This window comes from Sphaeramia orbicularis, chromosome 13 (genome assembly GCF_902148855.1).
Source record: "Sphaeramia orbicularis chromosome 13, fSphaOr1.1, whole genome shotgun sequence".
NCBI classification, from domain to species: domain Eukaryota; kingdom Metazoa; phylum Chordata; class Actinopteri; order Kurtiformes; family Apogonidae; genus Sphaeramia; species Sphaeramia orbicularis.
In genome coordinates, this window is record NC_043969.1 from 30,226,103 (window position 1) to 30,250,351 (window position 24,249).

The 24,249-nt window shown below is 38.8% G+C and overlaps 1 protein-coding gene and 1 pseudogene across 1 annotated transcript; both read left to right on the plus strand.

Annotated features, from left to right (window-relative positions):
- Positions 1-157: 157 nt before the first annotated feature.
- Positions 158-11,971, plus strand: LOC115431114 (extracellular calcium-sensing receptor-like; annotated as a pseudogene).
- A 911-nt stretch (positions 11,972-12,882) lies between these two features.
- Positions 12,883-23,641, plus strand: LOC115431116 (extracellular calcium-sensing receptor-like). Its single transcript, XM_030151356.1, is given in 15 exon segments — positions 12,883-13,106; positions 13,302-13,596; positions 13,704-13,790; positions 14,036-14,305; positions 14,625-14,825; positions 14,920-15,186; positions 16,871-17,098; positions 17,217-17,340; positions 17,903-18,096; positions 20,825-20,911; positions 21,455-21,661; positions 21,745-22,020; positions 22,209-22,436; positions 22,523-22,646; positions 22,731-23,641. Coding segments are annotated over 15 exon segments (3,723 nt in total).
- Positions 23,642-24,249: the final 608 nt, after the last annotated feature.

The following is a 24,249-nucleotide window of genomic DNA, read 5'->3' on the forward strand; positions in this document are numbered from 1 at the left end:
TTGAAATGTGCAGAATTCCCTCCACCCACCACTGCCCATGTTGTAATGGGCGGTAGATTTAACAATGACGAGACACAATGTTGTTGTACACATATAAATGAAGTAGCATGCATTAACATCAGACACATATTGTCAGGAAAAGCAGAGAGCGGCAGTGATGACGTTATTGATATTTATTATATCTTAAGTGTTTATGTGATCTCAATGTTGTCTCTTTCTCTTTTTTTCTACCTGAGTCATTTTCTTTTTCCTCATCTTGTAAATTATGGAGGAGGTTTCATCTCAACGGAATTCACAAAGCTGGGGATGTGGTTCTGGGTGGGCTCTTGAAGTCCACTACAGCTCCATCTTCCTGAGTGGATGTTCACCTCGGAGCCCACCACAGCCCAGCTGCCAAGGGTAAGTCGCACACACAAACACAACAGCATGTGCATATTACTGTACAGTACTACATTTGTACTAGTGACATTTTTATGTTAGCTTTGATGCTTTAGGCTTCAGACATGCAATGACCATGGCCTTTACTGTTGATGAGATAACAAGAACCCTGAACTGCTTCCTAATGTCTCTCTGGGATACAGTCTGTATGATAACTGTGCTACACTTGGTATTGGATTCAGTGCAGCATTGTCACTGGCCAGTGGTCAACAGGATCAATTCATGCTACAGGAAAATGTTTAGGAACCCCTCCTGTACTTGGGATTGTTGGTGATCCCTTCTCCCATTCTCCATTGCTGCATCTGATGTTCTGGGTTTGTTCAAGCTGCCTATAGTAAGTCCTCTCACTTGATTTGTATTTCTAATGTGCAGCATTTGATTTAATAAACACAAATGGCTTGAACATGTCAGTTTTTCCCCTTTATGCATCTTTACAGGTGAGTTATTTTGCCACGTGTTCCTGCTTGAGTGATCGGCAACGGTTTCCATCGTTCTTTCGAACAATCCCAAGTGATGCTTTTCAGGTAAAAGAAAAAAAATCTCTAAATTCCACACCTGTATTGTACCATGCTGTGCACATAAAGAAGCATGACCACCTGAGAAAATAAGCAGATTTGTGGGTTTAGGATTATGTAGCATTATGTCTTCCACTTAGAAGACTTTATCCTTCACTATCCTTTCCCCTTTGTATTCAATCAGGTCCGTGCTATGATTCAGATCATGAAACACTTTGGCTGGACTTGGGCAGGTCTACTGGTCAGTGATGATGACTATGGACTCCATGCTGCCAGATCCTTCCAGTCTGATCTCACTCAGTCTGGTGGAGGTTGTCTTGCCTACACAGAGGTTTTACCTTGGGGCAGTGATCCAGCCAAATATAAAAGGATTGTGGAAGGGATAAAAAAATCAACAGCTCATGTGGTCATTGTGTTTGCACATCAGATGAACATGATTCAACTCATGGAAGAGGTTAGTGGAATTAATTGCATGGGTATTTAGTAATCCGTAGCAAAACTCAATGAACTACGTGTTTACTCAAGATCAAAATGACTTCTAAAGATCCTGCTTATTATCATGCCTATCTGAGATGAAAAATATCCTCTGTTTTCCCCTAAAAAGGACGTAAACATACAATGAAACACTAGGAAATCATGTCATATTTTGTCAGTTTGTGACTTATTCTGTAGGTGAGTGTAAAATGTTGTACATCATATGATTCAGAGGAACTTACTGGTTTTATTTCTTGTGCATAAGATTCATAATCATGCACTGCCTTTGTGTACAAATACTATATTTGACATAAAAATACCCAGTGGAAAAAAAAAAAAACAAAAACATGTATTGAATAACTCAGTAGTACTTAGCATCTCTAGCTAACATGGTGGAAGTACACTTTTTACTAATTATATTATGACTCAGTGACCTCTTGATTATGACACTGGTAAACACACTTTAACACCATTAACACAAGTTTAGTCACTGTTTGAATAAATCATCATTTAAGAATAAAAAAAAAGTCAGTTTTTCATGTTAGCACTAATGCTGTGACTGTTACACAAATGTATATCACTGAGTTTATGTTTACGCATTTGGCAGACGCTTTTTTCCAAAGCGACTTACAGGGGAAAACCAATTAAATCACTCAATCAATCAAATTTTATTATATAGCGCCAGATCACAAGAAAGTTATCTCTTGACATTTTATATATAGAGTTGGTCAAAACCAGACTCTAAGTCAATTTACAGAAACCCAACAGAATCCTCCAGGAGCAAACACTTGTGACTGGTGACAGTGGCGAGGAAAAACTTCCCTTTAACAGGCAGAAACCTCGAGCAGACCCAGACTCCTGGAGGATGGCCGTCTGCCTTGACCAGTTGGGGTTAAAGAGAGAGAGTAGAGAAGGGGAAAAAGAGAGAGCGATAGAGATAGGGACTGGGGGAGAGGGGGAGAAGGGGGGAGGAGGGGGGAGACACATGGAGGCGGTTGAGGATAAGTGAGTGGTGATGATGAGGGCAGGGAAGAGGCCGGACCACCGCAGCAGGTCCAGAGATAATCGTGAAAGAATCTGTGATAATCCTGGAAAAACCTTATTAGAATATTTAAAATGGAATGTTTGAAAGTGCTAGGACAGGAGGTGCTCTCGGAAGAGCTGGGTCTTCAGGAGCTTCTTGAAGATAGGCAGGGATGACTCTGTTCTTGTAGCACTTGGTAGAGCGTTCCACCAACATGGAACGACCCATGAAAAGAGCCTGGATTGTCTTGTACAAGGTCTGGGGACCACCAGACTACGTTCCCCAGACGAGCGGAGTGGTCGTGGGGCAACATAAGCTTTTATTAGTGCACCTAAGTAGACAGGAGCAGACCCATGGAGAATTTTGTAGGCTAGGATTAAAGATTTGAATTTGATGCGGGCAGCTATGGGTAGCCAGTGTAACTCAATGAGTAAGGGGGTGACATGTGCCCTTTTAGGCTGATTGAAGACCAGACGCGCTGCTGCATTCTGGACCATCTGTAGTGGTTTGACAACACAAGCTGGGAGGCCCGTTAGAAGAGCATTGCAGTAGTCAAGACGGGAGATAACCATAGTCTGCACCAGGAGCTGGGTGGCCTGTTCGGTTAGGTATGGCCTGATCTTTCTTAGGTGAACAGAGTGAAACGGCATGATCGGGTGACAGAGGCAACGTGATCCGTGAAGGTCAACTGATTATCAATCAGTTTATCAATCACTGAGTAAACCCCTCTGAATAAAACAGACAATATAGGTATAAAAATATTAAATGATAATTACATAAGACTAAGAATTAGTTGAGTGCAGTAATGTCCAAGACTTGTTTTATTTTTTGATAAACCTGTGGTTTCTTATATTGAGGCTAAATAACTGTTTGTTGTGTGTTTGTCATGTGAGTGTTTTTATGTGATGTGATCCACAGGTGGTGAAGCAGAATGTGACAGGCTTGCAGTGGATGGCCAGTGAAGCTTGGACACTGGTTGACGGGCTTCACACTCCAAGCTTTATGCCTTATTTGGGGGGCACAATTGGCATAGCCATCCGTCGTGGAGAAATTCCAGGCTTCAGGAACTTCCTGTTAAAAATAAATCCTGACCAACACCAAAACAATGACAATGAAAACAGCATGGTGAGAGTAAATCGTTAAAAGAGAAAAATGTATTGACATATTATTCAAATGTTGTTGTTTTGTCTTTTTATTTTAATATATTTCAGGTAAAGCAGTTTTGGGAATACACATTTAAGTGCAGATTTGCACCACCTCCTGCAGGCTGGATAGAAACTGGAGGAACACTGTGCACTGGAAAAGAAAATCTGGAGAATGAGGACACAGAGTTTTTGGATATTTCTAACCTGAGGCCTGAGTATAATATTTACAAAGCTGTGTATTCTCTGGCGTATGCAATCAATGACATGTTTCACTGCGAACCAGGTAGAGGGCCTTTCAGAGGGAACAGCTGTGCCAATCTGCAAAGAATAGAGCCGTGGCAGGTGTGGTATTTATTTACACCTAAATGCATTCTTCACTCAAAATGAAAGAAAAAAAGCACGTAAAAATCAGGAATGTTACATTTTAACATGATGAGTGTAATTTCCTGCACCAAAGCATTTAAATTTGGCAGTGTGAATACGTTCATCACATTTTGCTCTTCCAGCATCTTTCTCATCACAACCACTGTATAATAATTCTTATTATTGTTGTATTTTATTATTTATTTTGGTTTTTATTTATTCCTCTGTACAGCATTTTGGTCCGCTGTAGTTATTTTAAAGTGCTTTACAAAAGAAGCAGAGAAAGAGAGCTTAATTGTTAATCTTCCCCTGTAAGTCGCTTTGGAAAAGCTTCTGCCAAATGCATTATAAATATAAACAAATACTACATACAATAAATAAATAAATATAATTATAATATATAAATAAATACAAATAAATATAAACATATACTCATATTTAGGATTTATAGTATTTATATAATGTAGTACTCAAAGTCATTTAAAGTCATTTAAGTTGAAGATATGATTCCTATCTTATCTTAATCTGTTTCTTTGCTTTGCAGCTTGTGTATTATTTGGAAAAGGTTCAGTTCACTACTACATTTGGTGATGAAGTATCATTTGATGAGAATGGAGATGCCCTACCAGTCTATGATGTCATGAATTGGCTTTGGCTTCCTGATGGACGCACAAAAGTACAAAATGTGGGAGTAGTGAAGAAGTCAGCTTTAAAAAGTGAAGAACTCACATTGGATGAAGACAAAATCTTCTGGAACTTTGAATCCCAAAAGGTCAGTGCTAGAAGCTTTTCTTTTTCTTTTTTACATTAAAACATAAAATAGTATAGAATAACGGTGAGTGAAATCATACTTACTAACTTGTTCACAGCCACCTCGGTCAGTGTGCAGTGACAGCTGCCCTGCAGGGAGCCGCATTGCAAGAAAAAAGGGGCAGCCTGTGTGTTGTTTTGATTGCATACCTTGCTCTGAGGGAATGGTCAGCAATAAAACAGGTTTGTATCCATGTTTATAGCCTAATTTCCAGATTAAAAATTAATCTGTTCATGTTGCAAAAATTACATGAGTCATATCAATTTGCACTCGCCTATTCAGTAATCTCCTCTATGGCCGGGTGGTAATACTGCAGAAATTCAGGTTTCAACTCAGATAGTAGCACCTCACTGAAAATAAATGTTAACACTTGGCACTAATAATGAGCTTGATGTTGAAATTAATAAACTTACTACTTGCTACAAGGAAAAGTATATGACTAGATGGCTGTCGTATTGTAACCATGGGCAACTTTAACTTGTTAGCAGATCTAGTGTTAACATGCACCAAGGGCAAGGTAAATATAATTCCTAAAATGAGCATGCCTTCATTTTCTCAGACTCCATGGAGTGCACCAGTTGTCCAGAGGATTTCTGGTCCAGTCCCCAGCGTGATCTCTGTGTGCCCAAGAAAACTGAATTCCTCTCCTACCATGAGCCTCTGGGTATCTGCTTGACAACTTCCTCATTGTTGGGTACATTTCTTAGTGTAGTTGTTTTTGGGATTTTCATTCGTCATCGGAGCACACCCATGGTACGAGCTAATAACTCAGAGCTGAGTTCCTGCTCTTGGTGTCTCTTAAACTGTGCTTCCTGTGTTCACTGTTGTTCATCGGTCGTCCCAGACTATGGACATGCCAGCTGAGACATGCAGCGTTTGGGATCAGCTTTGTGCTTTGTGTCTCATGTATTCTGGTGAAAACCGTGGTGGTTCTGGCTGTGTTTAAGGCCTCGAAACCAGGAGGTGGAGCCAACCTCAAGTGGTTTGGTCCTCTACAGCAGAGAGGCACCGTTTTAGCTCTTACATCTGTCCAAGCAGCAATCTGCACAGCTTGGCTTGTCTCTGCATCTCCAGCTCCACATAAAAACACTAAATATCACAATGACAAAATAGTTTATGAGTGTGTAGTTGGATCTACACTTGGTTTTGCAGTGTTACTGGGTTATATTGGTTTTCTGGCTATTCTCAGCTTCCTGTTAGCATTTATGGCAAGGAATCTTCCCGACAACTTCAATGAGGCCAAACTCATCACTTTCAGTATGTTGATCTTCTGTGCTGTGTGGGTGGCCTTTGTCCCTGCTTATATTAACTCTCCAGGTAAATATGCAGATGCAGTGGAGGTGTTTGCCATCCTGGCCTCCAGTTTTGGTCTCTTAGTGGCGCTGTTTGGACCCAAATGTTATATAATCTTGTTAAAACCAGAGAGAAACACAAAGAAAGCCATCATGGGTAGAGGTATCACCAAGTCATAAGTAACACCAAGAATGTACTAGCTGTAAAGTGAGAAAGACAAAGTAAATAAAGAATATCTGACTAACTCAGTGTAACACATCATTATTACCTCCGCCAAGGAGGTTATGTTTTTGCCAGGGTTTGTTTGTTTGTTTGTTTGTTTGTTTGTCTGTTTGTGTGTTTGTCTGTCCGTTAGTGTGGAACATAACTCAAAAAGTTATGAACAGATTTGGATGAAATTTTCAGGGTTTGTTGGAAATGGGATAAGGAAGAAATTATTAAATTTTGGTGGTGATCGGGGGTGGGGGGGCCCACGGGGGGGGGCCACTGATCAGCCTTGGCAGAGGTCTGCGCTCTCCGAATGCTTCCAGTTACCTCTGCCAAGGAGGTTATGTTTTTGCCAGGGTTTGTTTGTTGGTTTGTCTGTTTGTGTGTTTGTTTGTTTGTCTGTCCGTTAGTGTGCAACATAACTCAAAAAGTTACAGACAGATTTGGATGAAATTTTCAGGGTTTGTTGGAAATGGGATAAGGAAGAAATGATTAAATTTTGGTGGTGATCGGGGGTGGGGGGGCCCACGGGGGGGGCACGTTTGTCTGTCCATTAGTGTGCAACATAACTCAAAAAGTTATGGACAGATTTGGATGAAATTTTCACGGTTTATTGGAAATGGGATAAGGAAGAAATGATTACATTTTGGTGGTGATCGGGGGTGGGGGGGGCCACTGATCAGCCTTGGCGGAGGTCTGTGCTCTCCGAGTGCTTCTAGTTGGTTTATTTTCTTTTATTTTTCAACCTCACGAGCCGTCAGACATTTAAAATAAGACTTTGGTACTTTTGATCTGTGATACTTTAAATGATAGTGTCCACAATGTTTGATGAGGGGTGGAAACAGAAGAGAAAGTTAGCTGCAGACAGCTACGTACCATGAGGCAGACTACTGATCTCAGAGTTGACAGTTTCCATTGTAACACTTTATTCTACACAATTTAACACTAACCATACCACACCAGGTCTCCATGCCTCTATATCTACACGTCAGACATATTAATACAAAGGGTTTTGCCATGAAGTCTCTACCCTGGTACATCAGACCAAAACGTACTATTTGAGATGTTGTCAATTAAAAGCTCAGCTTGAGGAGTCACTCATAACAGAAGTGACTAAATGAGTGGCACCAGAAAGACTGAAATCCATCTATTCATAAAAGATAGAGGCAGTTGTAGCTATTTTAAGCCACTTGTATAGCTGCCACTCTGCTGGACATTATTGTTATTGGTCATGATAAATTCACTTAAAATAATAGTTATAATTTAATTGTAGTTGGTAGAGCCAAAGTAAGACAATATCAGTTTAAGATTATATTGTAATTGATTGTAAATCCAGCTCTTAGTTTCCAGTAAAGAAGAAAATTTACAATATGGTTCATTGCATATTTTTCTGAAAATACACATGCAAGTTTTGAATTAGCACAGCTCAGTTCACATCTGCACCATGTCCTGCCCCCAGCAGTAATGACGTACCCTGGTATGTATATAATTAAGCGACCTATGAAAATATTAACAAAGTGTAGAAGTAATTGGAGTGATGGAGAACTTAACAGGCAGGAATCTACTCTTTTCCTACCTTTTTCTCTCTTTCTCTTTGTTGCATTCTGTGTGTTGTCTTTCCTCAATGTGTAATTTAAGGAGACAGTTTGATCTCAACGGTATGCACAGGACTGGAGATGTGATTCTGGGTGGCCTGTTCGAGGTTCACTACACTGCACTTTTCCCTGATCGGACTTTTACCTCAGAGCCACAGCAGCCAACCTGTCAGGGGTGAGTCCTATTAAGAAAATGTAAATAACATTTTATTGCATTCGTGGAATGTATCACTGAGCTGAGATGCATATGAATTTTTAATGCCACATAGGCGATTATTATTAAGTCATGTCAAGAATTTAAAGAGTATGTAGTTACAAGGTTTCTGTAAAATACGTTTTTATTTGCACATATAGAACAGATTCTCTCAGTTTCAGTACTTTGCTTAATAATGACATTTTTATGTTAGCTTTGACACTTTAGGCTTCAGACATGCAATGACCATGGCCTTTACTATTGAAGAGATAAACAGGAACGTCCACCTGCTTCCCAATGTGACTCTTGGATACAGTCTTTATGACAACTGTGGGGCACTTGTCATTGGATTTAGTAGTGCGCTGTCACTGGCCAGTGGCCGAGAAGAACAGTTTCTTCTGCAGGAGAACTGTACAGGAACCCCTCCTGTCTTGGGAATAGTGGGAGATCACTATTCAACTTTCTCTATCGCCATCTCAAATGTACTAGGATTGTATAAAATGCCCATTGTGAGTTCATCATCTCTAATTGTATTTAATATCTTACATGTTGCCTTTGCCTTGATAGTTAACCTGTGTGTAACTGCTATATAGGTGAGCTATTTTGCCACATGTACCTGTCTGAATGATCGACAGCGGTTTCCATCCTTCTTTCGAACAATTCCACCCGATTCTTTTCAAGTAAGCCTTACTTAGAAACTATATGTCTGTGAATTATTTTTGTTTTAATAAGATTCATGGGAATTAATCCATTAAACACACTATGGTACTAATGACTGCATTATTCTGAGCATGACAAAACTAAATATTATTTGGAAGTTTTAATGAATTTAACTGAAAAAAATATACCTGTTAATTATTCTAAAAAAAATGCAGCTGACTGTTTACCTACACTGTCCATCTGATATATCCCATCAGGTTCGTGCTATGATTCAGGTTCTAAAACATTTTGGTTGGACATGGGTGGGTCTGCTGGTCAGTGATGATGATTATGGACTCCACGTTGCCCAGTCTTTTCAGTCTGACCTGGCTCAGTCCGGTGCAGGTTGTCTTGCCTATTTGGAGGTTTTGCCGTGGGACAGTGACCCAGGTGAACTGAGGGGGATTGTGCATTTGATAAAGACATCAACAGCTCGTGTTGTTATGGTGTTTGCACATGAGATCCACATGATTCACCTAATGGAAGAGGTTGGAATTAAAGCTTTAAACTTTTATAAAAATCAATTTGTTTGTATCAGTACACTTAATCTCATATTTAATAATTCTGTTGGCAACAGCAGCTTGTCTTTTTTCAAATAGACCAGTAATTTTCAAATGCATGGAACCTAATGTTTGTGCCTATGAAAAATGATATACTGTTGTGGAACATCAGTTTCTCTACAAAATACACATTGTTTATTTCATAATACTATACAGTTTATAATACACTACAGGTGAGGAGGCAGAATGTGACTGGTCTTCAGTGGATGGCCAGTGAAGCCTGGGTATCAGCCACTGTGTTACAGACTCCACACCTCATGCCATATCTGGGTGGTACACTGGGCACTGCCATCCGTCATGGAGATATAGCAGGACTCAGAGAATTCCTGTTAAATATACAACCCAACCAGGACCATAGCAACAATGGAAAAAGCATGGTGAAATCTGAATATTAAGATTAAATCTTAAAGTTCAACAAACACTTACTTCCTGTTAATACTTTGTTTTTAATGTACTGTTTCAGGTAACTCAGTTTTGGGAACACACATTTCAGTGTAAGTTTGCACCACCTCCAGTAGGTTGGGTAGAAACTGGAGGAACACTGTGCACTGGACAAGAAGATCTAGAAAACATGGAAACAGAGTTTTTGGATGTTTCCAACCTTGGGCCAGAGTATAATGTGTACAAGGCTGTGTATGCTCTGGCGTATGCCCTCGATGACATGTTTCACTGTGAACCAGGTAGAGGGCCTTTCGGAGGGAACAGCTGTGCCAATCTGAAAAGAATAGAGCCATGGCAGGTGAGATATCAGGTTACTTTCCCCGTGGTATTCTGACAAGAAGCAGCTGCAAAAAAGTTTTGAGAATTTGTTTGAGAAGTGCTATATATGTAAAAATGCCATGTTAACATATTTAAACATGTTTCAAATACCTTGACATGGTAATATTTGATTAATCATTTTAAAACATTTGGAATGTGCATAAAGACGAAAAAAATGAAAGCTTTTTATTGTGCATGATTTAAATAGTAGTAAAAGTTCTATCCATTTCAATCAGTAATATTTTCATGGTTGCATTATGTGTTTTTGATGGTTTTTCTCAACCATTTGTAGCTTGTCCATTATTTGCAAAAGATAAACTTCACCACACCATTTGGTGATCAAGTGTCATTTGATGGAAATGGCAATGTCTTACCCATTTATGACATCCTGAACTGGTTGTGGCTTCCTGATGGACAAACAGTTGTTCAAAATGTGGGGGTTGTAAAGGAGACAGCCAGAGGTGAAGAACTCATACTCGACAAGGACAAAATCTTCTGGAACTTTGAATCCAAAACTGTGAGTGCTACTGATATTTTTTTTTCCTCATTTTAACATGTTAACTTTAGAGGGATCCAGAGGTGAAGAATAACAGTGGCCAACATTTGTTTTTCCTTCAGACACCTCAGTCTGTGTGCAGTGACAGCTGTCGTCCAGGTACTCGCATGGCCAGAAAAAAAGGACAGCCTGTGTGCTGTTTTGATTGCATCCCATGTTCTGAGGGATTGATAAGCAGCAAACAAGGTTAGTATACCTTAAAAATATGAAATTCTAAATATGAATCTGTGTTTAGAAATGCAAAATACTTCTGTTTAAGACTAAGTGGTCCTATGAAAAATCTCAGGCAGAAATGATTCATCATCCAGAGGTGTTATGTTAAATAATACACAGTAGACATGTATTTTGATATAGTTGAACTAGTGTTTTTATCAGTTTGTACTGAACTAATATCTAATCCTCTGAAAAAATGTCAATCTTTTCTCAGACTCCGTGGAGTGCACCAGTTGTCCAGAGGATTTCTGGTCCAGTCCCCAGCGTGATCTCTGTGTTCCTAAGAAAACTGAGTTCCTCTCCTACCATGAGCCTCTGGGTATCTGCTTGACCACTGCATCATTACTGGGTACATTATTAGTGCAGTTGTTTTTGGGATTTTCATTCGTCATCGGAGCACACCCATGGTACGAGCCAATAACTCAGAGCTGAGTTTCCTGCTCTTGGTGTCTCTTAAACTGTGCTTCCTGTGTTCACTGTTGTTCATCGGTCGTCCCAGACTATGGACATGCCAGCTGAGACATGCAGTGTTTGGGATCAGCTTTGTGCTTTGTGTCTCATGTATTCTGGTGAAAACCGTGGTGGTGCTGGCTGTGTTTAAGGCCTCGAAACCAGGAGGTGGAGCCAGCCTCAAGTGGTTTGGTCCTCTACAGCAGAGAGGCACCGTTTTAGCTCTGACATCTGTCCAAGCAGCAATCTGCACAGCTTGGCTTGTCTCTGCATCTCCAGCTCCACATAAAAACACTGAATATCATAATGATAAAATAGTTATGAGTGTGTAGTTGGGTCCACAGTTGGTTTTGCAGTGTTACTGGGTTATATTGGTTTTCTGGCTATTCTCAGCTTCCTGTTAGCATTTATGGCAAGGAATCTTCCCGACAACTTCAATGAGGCCAAACTCATCACTTTCAGTATGTTGATCTTCTGTGCTGTGTGGGTGGCCTTTGTCCCTGCTTATATTAACTCTCCAGGTAAATATGCAGATGCAGTGGAGGTGTTTGCCATCCTGGCCTCCAGTTTTGGTCTCTTAGTGGCGCTGTTTGGACCCAAATGTTATATAATCTTGTTAAAACCAGAGAGAAACACAAAGAAAGCCATCATGGGTAGAGGTATCAGACTGAAGTAGCATTTATGTTATTTTTTTTCCTACTGTTTTCAGTATGCATTAAATATTTCTACAATATCTCCAAAAGAATGTATAAACAAGTAAAGAAATGCTTGTATTACAGTGTCTTGTGTACTTTTATTTATCTATATCCATGTTGCATTGAGTTAAGAAAGTTTCCCTGACTAGACCACCTGGGATTTAAGTAATTTTGGTGTAGTAGTAGATTTATATGCACAAAGAGGAGGAAGAAGACAAAGCTTCTACCCCAATAGTAAGAAAAACAGCCATGGCCACTCCAGCTTTAATAAAGATCCTTATTAAGTTTTAACCAATATATTGACAGAAGAGTTTTCTTAAGGATAACCTCAGATAAAAGTACATTTATCTAACAGTTATGAATCTAGCTAAAAGGGTGTGATTTTTCAACACCTCAGGTAAAAATAACCCCAATTTAATCTGCATTTTTTGATTTTACTACTGCATAAAATTATGCGTTCTATAATATGCTTCCAGTTGAGTTTAAGATTTTGATTTTTTCACAAATACATGCTATTTACTTGGCTTCCATTAGGGAAACTCGTCCTTCACTATGGCAACCAGAGGGCAATGTGTACGATGTGTAAATGTATATAAGAACAGTAGACAAAGAAACTGCTCTAATACTAATATCTTGCCTAAAAGATTAATAACATCTTGTAGAATTTAAAGACCTTCATAAAATGTACATTCATTGCAGAAATAGATGCCAAAGACATATGTAATGTGACATTTAAGCTACAGTTAAATTAAAAGTGCCTCTATATCGTTCACCCTAATGACGTATCAGCTTAATCAAGGACAAAAACCATGGATACAGGATGACATAACCCTCCATATAATAAGTCACCTTGTGTGAACTGCAGGAACAGAGTGAGGAGAGCACAACAGTAATGGGGACATCTGCTGAAAGGAAATGGGTTTTTGTCTTTTTCTTCCTCTTGTGTTCTGTGTCTTCTTCTCTTCCCTCATTTTGTAAATTACGGAGACAGTTTCATCTAAACAGCATGCACAAAGCCGGTGATGTGATTCTGGGTGGGCTGTTTGAGGTCCACTATACAGCAATCTTCCCTGAGTGGACGTTCACCACAGAGCCACAACAGCCAACCTGCCAAGGGTGAGTCTAATATGAAAACAGTGAGGAGTGTGTATTCTTGGTACAGGAGAAAATGTTACCGAAATGAGATGCATGAGATCTCAGTGTAGTGGGTAATACTGTTAAAACTTTACAATACAGCTGAAGAGGATTATTTTGAATATCATGTCATTAGTGTTGTTCTCTTTGTAGTTAATAATGACATTTTTATGTTAGCTTTGACACTTTAGGCTTCAGACATGCAATGACCATGGCCTTTACTATTGAAGAGATAAACAGGAACGTCCACCTGCTTCCCAATGTGACTCTTGGATACAGTCTTTATGACAACTGTGGGGCACTTGTCATTGGATTTAGTAGTGCACTGTCACTGGCCAGTGGCCGAGAAGAACAGTTTCTTCTGCAGGAGAACTGTACAGGAACCCCTCCCGTCTTGGGGATTGTTGGTGATTCATACTCAACATTTTCCATTGCCACCTCTAATGTACTAGGTTTATATAAAATGCCCATTGTAAGTTCTATTTTTTTTTTTTTTTTTTTTGTATCTAATGCCATTTTGTTCAATGCATTTAATTTATTCTGTCTGTAAGTGATTGACCTGTGTGTGTCTCCCTGTAGGTGAGTTATTTTGCCACATGTTCATGCCTGAGTGATCGACATCGGTTTCCCTCCTTCTTTAGAACAATCCCAAGTGATACTTTTCAAGTAAATCAAACAAAGACAAAAAATCACTGATAAACCAAATTATTTACACAGAACTAATGATGCAGGATTTCACTGAAGAATGTGTAATTTCTGTTAGATATAACATAATTACATGTACCTTTTGAATTACATCAACTATACAAAGTCATTTTTAGTATATAAGTCATAATCTACATAGTTAATTGCATTTTTAAAAAAAGGTTTACAACATGTTCCAATTCTTTCCCTCTAATATATCCATTCAGGTTCGTGCTATGATTCAGATTCTGAAACATTTTGGCTGGACATGGGTGGGTCTGCTGGTTAGTGATGATGATTATGGACTCCACGTTGCCCAGTCTTTTCAGTCTGACCTGGCTCAGTCCGGTGCAGGTTGTCTTGCCTATTTGGAGGTTTTGCCCTGGGACAGTGACTCAAGTGAACTGAGGAGGATTGTGCATTTGATAAAGACATCAACAGCTCGTGTTGTTATGGTGTTTGCACATGAGTTCCACATGATTCACCTAATGGAAGAGGTTGGAATTAAAGCTTTGAAAAGTACTGAATTTAATTATATTTAACCGATAAACTGATTTTTAAAAATGTTTGTTTGTCAAAGGCAACATTTTCTGAATTATTGTCTTTTATTATTAAATATAATCGCCCACAATTATTTACAATCGCAGGACCTGTCTCTGGTGAAAAAAGATTAGTGATATAATGCAACATGAAAAATATAAAGATTATTACTTGTAGGTACAAAGCAAATATTAGAGAAAAATACAAATGTTAACATGTTTTACTTTGTATTTGCTGAATGTATGTAAATGTTTTCTTTTACAATGGGATACACAGGTGGTGAAGCAGAATGTGACTGGTCTTCAGTGGATGGCCAGTGAAGCCTGGACAGCAGCTGCTGTGTTACAGACTCCACGCCTCATGCCATATTTGGGTGGTACACTAGGCATTGCCATCCGCAGAGGAGAATTAGGACTGAAGGAGTTCCTGTTGCAAGTTCGCCCTGGACTGCACAACAGCGACGATGGAAATAACATGGTGAGAGTTCAACCATTCTGCAGGTATTTTGTCCCATATTTTAAGCAATGATATTGAATCTTCAGGTTTTATTAATTTTCTAAATGCTCTTCAGGTGCACCAATTTTGGGAACACATATTTCAGTGCAAGTTTAGACCACCTCTAGATGACTCTGGAGGAACACTGTGCACTGGACAAGAAGATTTAGAGAAAGTGGAGACTGAGTTTTTGGATGTTTCTAACCTGAGACCTGAGTATAACATCTACAAAGCTGTGTATGCGCTGGCGTATGCTCTTGATGACATGCTGCGCTGTGAACCAGGTAGAGGGCCTTTCAGAGGGAACAGCTGTGCCAATTTGCAAAGAACAGAGCTGTGGCAGGTGTGATATCAGATTGCTTTCCCTGTAGAATTGTGCTATCAAATGAAATAAGGTCGTATTACTCACGTATTTACACAATTTGAGTCTGATGAATCCTAGCATTGTCATCTTAGAATATACCTATACCATAAGAGAACAAAAAAAAAATAAACATCTGGGCATTCAATATATTCAGATAAGATTATGGATACATAACATAGATGATCCTAGACCTGACCAACTTTAGTAACCCAGATCTCAGGTTTCAAACATGCAGCCAGGGGGCCAAATCCGGCCCACCAAAGGGTCCAGTCCAGCCCTTTGGATGAATGTGTGAAATGGAAAAATTACACTAAGATATTAACAATCCTTTTAGTTCAGGTTCCACATTCAGAACGATTCAATCTCAAGTGAGCAGGACCAGTAAAATACTATCATAATAACATATAAATAATGACAACTTCAGATGTTTCTCTTTGTAAATGTAAATATTGTCATGTATTTACACTAAAATAAAGTATAATTTTGCAAAAAATATGAACAACCTGAAATGTCTTAAGAGAAGTAAGTACAATTTTAACAATATTCTGCCATTTACTCAATGTTTTGTGTATTTGTAGATCCACTATGATCTGTAAGTTATACATAATGTACATGTATAAATGATAAACTGAGGCATGATATTGTTAAAATTACACTTTTTAGTTTGTTCATGTTATTCACATCTTTTGAAAGGATAGTTTGTAGATGTAAACCTGTTCATAATGTAAATTAACTTTTTTTTTGCTCTAAAACATAGAGAAAAGTCTGGAGTTGACATTATTTATATATTATTATGTTATTATTTTACTGGTTCGGCCCACTTCAGATCAAATTTAGGTGAATCTGGCCCCTGAACTAAAATGAGTTTGACACCCCTGCCCTAGATCATTACACAGGCTTGTACTGTAGGCACTAGGAATGATGGGTAATCACTTCATCCACCTTTCTTCTCACCTGATGCACCATCACTCAGGGTCAGTCTGGACTCATCAGTTTATATTCCTTTTTTCCATTGAAACATGTTTTTTTTTAATAAATAAAAAGCCACTCACTGCATTAGTTAAAGAACTTGATACCAGTTGAAACATATTAATCACTGCAGCAGTTATCCAATGAAACTTTTTTTTTTTTTTACCTGTACATTGTATTGTCCAAATAGCTACAGAGTACCAAGCCTAATGAAATAAAGTAAGAAGTAAAGTTAATCATATCACCTCTTAGATATTTTTATGATTGTGATGCTCAACTAATATTATTTAACCAGTTACACCTAAAACAACAGAAACTAGAAGCACTCGGAGAGCGCAGACCTCCGCCAAGGCTGATCAGTGGGCCCCCCCGTGGGCCCCCCCGCCCCCAAATACCACCAAAATTTAATCATTTCTTCCTTATCCCATTTCCAACAAACCCTGAAAATTTCATCCAAATCTGTCCATAACTTTTTGAGTTATGTTGCACACTAACGGACAGACAAACAAACAGACAGACAAACAAACAAACAAACCCTGGCAAAAACATAACCTCCTTGGCGGAGGTAATTAATTTCATACTAAGATTAATATACAAAGCAAAGCTGTTGTGATTTTGTGGCCCATGATTTGAAGATTTGGAAAACAATTTTTGATCCATGTTTTTGTTGTTTAATTTTTACTGTGATTTATAGCTTGTATATTACTTGCAAAATGTGAATTTCACCACATCACTCGGTGATCGGGTATCATTTGATGAGAATGGCGATGCCCTACCAATCTATGATGTCATGAACTGGTTGTGGCTTCCTAATGGACGGACAAAGGTTCAAAATGTGGGTGAAGTTAAAAAGTCATCTGTCAAAGGTGAAGAACTCACACTGGATGAAAACAAAATCTTCTGGAACTTTGAATCCAAAAAGGTCAATTTATGTTTCTCACAAATCTGTCTTTATTAGTCAGAAATATCTCATTTTATTGGTATACATTAGGGGACAGTGAGAGATTATTTGATTTTATTTGGTCATTTCTGCCATATAGGTGCCCCGGTCTGTGTGCAGTGAGAGCTGTCCTCCAGGGACTCGTTTAGCCAGAAGGAAGGGTCAGCCTGTGTGCTGTTTCGACTGCATCCCTTGTTCTGAAGGAAAGATGAGCAATGAGACTGGTGGGTGGAAAGTAACTCATTACAAATAATTAGTTACTGTATTTAAGAGGGTTTTCAGGTATCTGTAATGTATATTAATTTATCTGTATGACAAGTATTTACTTATTACAACACATTTTAATGCAAATGTAATACTTCTTCAAAACACCCTTGTTACTTTACTTTTAATGTATTTGAGGGAGAAGATTAGTAATTGCTATTTTACATCATTGTGCACATTCCCAATATCACATCCAGTGTTAACCTAAAGAGATGTGATACATTTATCCATCAGTGCTTATCCCACAAGACAACGTTGGTGTTCATATCTTTAGTTTTTTCATTTTGTACTTTTACAGCCAAGTTGAAATTAGACTGATTTAATAGTTTTATTAATATAATGTCAGATGAGTTTTGTGCCAAAACCAATGCTATAACTGTTTTTCATTTTGTTCCTTTTACTTTAGGTTCATTACTACTTAAGTAAAGCTGTTGAATCAGTTCCTCTACTTTTTACTTATCTTCTTTTTCTACCAAGGTCTCTGTATTTCTACTTCAGTAGAATATGTATATGCTTTCTCAGACTCCATGGAGTGCACCAGTTGTCCAGAGGATTTCTGGTCCAGTCCCCAGCGTGATCTCTGTGTGCCCAAGAAAACTGAGTTCCTCTCCTACCATGAGCCTCTGGGTATCTGCTTGACAACTGCATCATTGTTGGGTACATTTGTTAGTGCAGTTGTTTTTGGGATTTTCATTCATCATCGCAAAACACCAATAGTACGAGCCAATAACTCTGAGCTGAGTTTCCATCTTCTGGTGTCTCTTAAACTGTGCTTCCTGTGTTCACTGTTGTTCATTGGTCGTCCTAGACTATGGACATGCCAGCTGAGACATGCAGCGTTTGGGATCAGCTTTGTGCTTTGTGTCTCATGCATTCTGGTGAAAACCGTGGTGGTTCTGGCTGTGTTTAAGGCCTCGAAACCAGGAGGTGGAGCCAGTCTCAAGTGGTTTGGTCCTCTACAGCAGAGAGGCACCGTTTTAGCTCTTACATCTGTCCAAGCAGCAATCTGCACAGCTTGGCTTGTCTCTGCATCTCCAGCTCCACATAAAAACACTGAATATCATAATGATAAAATAGTTTATGAGTGTGTAGTTGGGTCCACAGTTGGTTTTGCAGTGTTACTGGGTTATATTGGTTTTCTGGCTATTCTCAGCTTCCTGTTAGCATTTATGGCAAGGAATCTTCCCGACAACTTCAATGAGGCCAAACTCATCACTTTCAGTATGTTGATCTTCTGTGCTGTGTGGGTGGCCTTTGTCCCTGCTTATATTAACTCTCCAGGTAAATATGCAGATGCAGTGGAAGTGTTTGCCATCCTGGCCTCCAGTTTTGGCCTTTTGGTTGCACTATTTGGACCCAAATGTTACATCATACTGCTGAAACCAGAGAGAAACACAAAGAAAGCAATCATGGGTAAAGACATCAATAAGTAAATAAAAAAGTATATTGCCCAGTACTTTAGTGTTGTTATCGATCTGTGATTCAACATGTGGACATGAGTTCTTTATAGGTTATAACCTTTTTACGGGTGGAATAAACCATCAAAACATTTAATAAATCCATTGTTCTGCTTCATTATTGCATCTTTTTACCTTATCATCACCAATGACACAATGAGTGAATTATGTTATGTATTATGGTTACATTTTTATTTTGCTTTTACTTCAAGTCATTTTGAATTGATTTACAGATGCTGTGTTTTTACAACACTAATCTAGGATGGAACTTTTAGAGGGCTATGCCACTTGTAGTGTGACCTAACTTGAGGAAAAATATATGGACTTCAATGATATGAGACAACAATCTTTTTTTATCATGTTTTATCAATCCACTACTTATATGATGTCTGTCATTTTAAAATGCAATTTACAATTCAAGAAAAAGACAGTTTAATATAGTAAGTTCTAATTTTGTGTGAAAATGCTCAGTAAACTGCATCTGTGGTGTCACATGATATAAGTCACACTAAAATATCAGATACCCTGGTACATTGCATCTCATTGTTTAAGAATATATGATAAAAAAGCTGAACATCACCACATGCCTCATCACATGGAGGTCTACAGAGCCATCTTCAGTGATTATGAGCAGAGTATGGAGAGAGACCATTGTGATGTCATTTTTTCTTTTTACGTATTTCCATGATCTCATACTTCTTTTTTTCCAAACATACATTTGATCTAGTGGACACCTTAATAAACATAAATAATCACACTACTTATGTATTTGTATTTTTTTACTTTTAGTGAGTGGTGACCTGATGACTTGGTATTTTTGTGGTTAAACACAAATTTGTAGACCTACACCTAAAATTTAAGTGACTGATTATTTCTGCTTCAATAAATGAAATGTGAAATGTAAATATTAGGCCCTGCCCCTGCTTCTGCTCCAGCCCTGATGGGTAGTATGAAAGAATAGACACCACCAATAGTCAATAAAAGTGGCTGACATAAACAGTTAAACAGGCACTCCAACCTTCTAAATGCCTGGGTTAAGAGCATGACAAGGAGGCGTGTCATGTGGGACTTTGTAAATATCAACTTTATGTTTTTACTCTTGTCTTCCTACTTTTCTCCCTCTATGGTTTCCACAGTTTCCTCCTCCTGCCATTTACAGGGACAGTTTCACTTAAATGGAATGCACAAAACTGGAGATGTGATTCTAGGGGGCCTGTTTGGAGTCCACTTTTTCTCTGTTTCCTGATTTCTCATTTACAGTTCAGCCTCAACACATCATCTGCCATGGGTAAGACTGTTATAGAATTATAATTTTAATTATAACTATAAAAAGCTTCAAGTAGGGAAAAATTAGTGACGTGTATTGAATATTTTCTTTATCAGATCTCTGTTCAGACTTACATTTAGTGTAACCTAGTTTGTTTTTAAATTAAATTAGTATAATAATTCTTTCCATTAACTGGTTGAAAAACATATCTTTGCATTTGCTTTGACAATGTATTTTTGTAAAGTATTATGTAATCACAGAGGTATTTTTGTGTTAGTTTTGATGTTCTAGGGTTCAGGCGGACCCAGACTATGGCCTTTGCTATTGATGAGATCAACAGAAACAACAAACTACTGCCTAATGTGACTCTGGGATATAGTCTGTATGATGCTGTGTCGAACTAGGAGTGGCATTTCGTGCTGCATTATCATTAGTCAGCGGTCAAGAGAAGCAGTTTGTGTTAGATGACACATGTGTGGGAATCCCTCCAGTCCTGGGGATAGTGGGTGATTCTTCTTCTACACGTTCTATTGCCATCTCCAGTGTGGTAGGTTTGTACCGAGTGCCTATGGTAAGTTTTTTTTCCTTTCAGTCAGCACAAACAACACTTTTCATTACCTATTCATTTGCAGTGCTTTTGCTATTGAAATTGAATAAAGTATATAAAATATAGTGTTTTGTTTTGTTTTTTTTTGTTTCTTTTTAATCTCTATTTTCCAGGTGAGTTATTTTGCCACATGTTCCTGTTTGAGTGACCAGGAAAAGTTTCCATCCTTCTTTCGGACAATTCCAAGTGATGCCCTCCAGGTGAGAACATGAATAAAAGACCTGTGAAAGAAAAACTGTGAAGTGTTTTACATTTTTTCCAGTATATGTACTCATTGTAATTTGTATTTATTCAGGTGAGTGCTATGATTCAGATTCTTAAACACTTCAGCTGGACGTGGGCAGGTCTGCTGGTCAGTGATGATGACTATGGACTCCATGCTGCCCAGTCTTTCCAAGTGGATCTTGCCCAGTCTAGTGTGGGTTGTCTAGCCGACTTTGAGATTTTACCCTGGGGAGAGAATCCATCTGAACTTAAGAGGATTGTGAATGTTATGAGAAAGTCAACGGCTCACGTGGTCATTGCTTTTGCACATGAATCCAACATGATTAACCTGATGGAGGAGGTAACTTTTGATCTAACTTCATGAATGAAGGAAAAAGAAATAGGAATCAAAACTGTAAAAAAATAAAAAAAAAAATTTAAGTTGCACTTTCTGTATCCAGCCCTTGTGTGCATATAAACTATACAGTAAATCGTAGATGAGGGCTGCAACATGACTAATTGACACACACATTATACAGGTGATGAGGCAGAATGTGACTGGTCTTCAGTGGATGGCCAGTGAAGCCTGGGCATCAGCCACTGTGTTACAGACTCCACGCCTCATGCCATATCTGGGTGGTACACTGGGTATTGCCATCCGCAGAGGAGAGATACCAGGACTCAAGGAGTTTTTGTTACAAATACAACCTAACCAGGATTTATTCAACAGTTATGAAAATAATATGGTTAGAGTTTGACCTTGCATTGTTCATTTTTAGTAAGAATGATACATTTCCATTGTCTTTCACACATATTGACAATGTTTCAGGTAACTCAGTTTTGGGAACACACATTTCAGTGTAAGTTTGCACCACCTCCAGTAGGTTGGGTAGAAGCTGGAGGAACACTGTGCACTGGACGAGAAGATCTAGAGAAAGTGGAAACAGAGTTTTTGGATATTACGAACCTTAGACCAGAGTATAATGTGTACAAGGCTGTGTATGCTCTGGCCTATGCCCTCGATGACATGCTGCGCTGTGAACCAGGTAAAGGACCTTTCAGAGGGAACAGCTGTGCCAGTTTACAAAGACTGGAGCCATGGCAGGTATGACATCACTGTTTACATCACATTCTTAATTTGTGTTTTGCCACTTAATTTTGTTTTGACTAAGAACACTTGTTTATATCCACACCTATGATAATGTGAATATGTTTCATAATGATTGTACAGAAAACCAGATGTGAGTATGAAAAGTGTGACAATTCCATTTTCCCCCACTCATTTGTTTGCAGCTTGTACATTATTTGCAAAAGGTGAACTTCACCACATCATTTGGTGATCAGGTATCATTTGATGAAAATGGCGATGCCCTGCCAATCTATGACATCATGAACTGGTTGTGGCTTCCTGATGGACGGACAGAGGTTCAGACTGTGGGAGAAGTTAAGAAATCGGCCTTCAAAGGGGAAGAACTCTTACTGGATGAAGATAAAATCTTCTGGAACTTTGAATCCACAAAGGTCTGTCATCTCAGTACTAATTAAAATGTGTCGGACTAACATCATTTCTGTTGGTTGACAATGATATAATCAGATGTTTGTTCCAGCCTCCCCGGTCTGTGTGCAGTGACAGCTGCCCTCCTGGTACTCGCATGGCCAGAAAGAAGGGGCAACCAGAGTGTTGTTTTGACTGCATCCTGTGTTCAGATGGAAAAATCAGCAATAAAAGTGGTGAGAGTTTTTTTCTTTTGATAAATAATAAAGTTTGGAGACAAAATAAAAACTCATGTTTCAATCATATTTGTACCCTCTCAGACTCCATAGAGTGCACCAGTCGTCCAGAGGATTTCTGGTCCAGTCCCCAGCGTGACCACTGTGTTCCTAAGAAAACTGAGTTCCTCTCCTACCATGAGCCTCTGGGTATCTGCTTGACCACTGCATCATTACTGGGTGCAATTATATGTGCTGCAGTCCTGGGGATTTTCATTCATCATCGTAGGACACCAATAGTACGAGCCAATAACTCTGAGCTGAGTTTCCATCTTCTGGTGTCTCTTAAACTGTGCTTCCTGTGTTCACTGTTGTTCATCGGTCGTCCCAGACTATGGACATGTCAACTGAGACATGCAGCGTTTGGGATCAGCTTTGTGCTTTGTGTCTCATGTATTCTGGTGAAAACCGTGGTGGTTCTGGCTGTATTTAAGGCCTCAAAACCAGGAGGTGGAGCCAGTCTCAAGTGGTTTGGTCCTCTACAGCAGAGAGGCACCATTTTAGCTCTTACATCTGTCCAAGCAGCAATCTGCACAGCTTGGCTTGTCTCTGCATCTCCAGCTCCACATAAAAACACTGAATATCATAATGATAAAATAGTTTATGAGTGTGTAGTTGGGTCCACAGCTGGTTTTGCAGTGTTACTGGGTTAAATTGGTTTTCTGGCTATTTTCAGCTTCCTGTTAGCATTTATGGCAAGGAATCTTCCCGACAACTTCAATGAGGCCAAACTCATCACTTTCAGTATGTTGATCTTCTGTGCTGTGTGGGTGGCCTTTGTCCCTGCTTATATTAACTCTCCAGGTAAATATACAGATGCAGTGGAGGTGTTTGCCATCCTGGCCTCCAGTTTTGGCCTTTTGGTTGCACTATTCGGACCCAAATGTTACATAATCCTGCTGAAACCAGAGAGGAACACAAAGAAAGCCATCATGGGTAAAGACATCAGTAAGTAAATAAAAAGGTATTTTGCCCAGTACTTTTGTGTTGTTATTGATCTGTGATTCAACATGTGGACATGAGCCCGTTATAGGTTATAACCTTTTTACGGGTGGAATAAACCATCAAAACATGAAATAAATCCATTGTTCTGCTTCATTATTGCATCTTTTTTGCTTTACTGTCACCAATGACAACATGAGTAAATTATATTATGTATCATGGTTACATTTTTGTTTTGTTTTCACTTCAAGTCATTTTAAATCTATTTGTAATGACTTGTTTCTGAAAAGTCCAAGGTTTTAATGAGGCACAGATGCTGTATTTTTACAACATTAATCTAGTATAGAATTTTTAAAAGGCGATATCACATGTAGTGTGACCCATTGGACCCAAGTTGAGAAAAAATATGTCTAGACATCAATGATATGAGACAAGTATCTTTTTTTTTTTTTTTTTATCATGTTTTATATATCCATTACATATATGAATGTTTGTCATTTTAAAATGTAATTTATAATTCAAGAGAGCTAGTTTTGTGTGAAAACTCTCAGTGAACTGCATCTGCAGTGTCACATGATACAAGTCATACCAAAATATCAGTTACCCTGGCACAATTGCATCA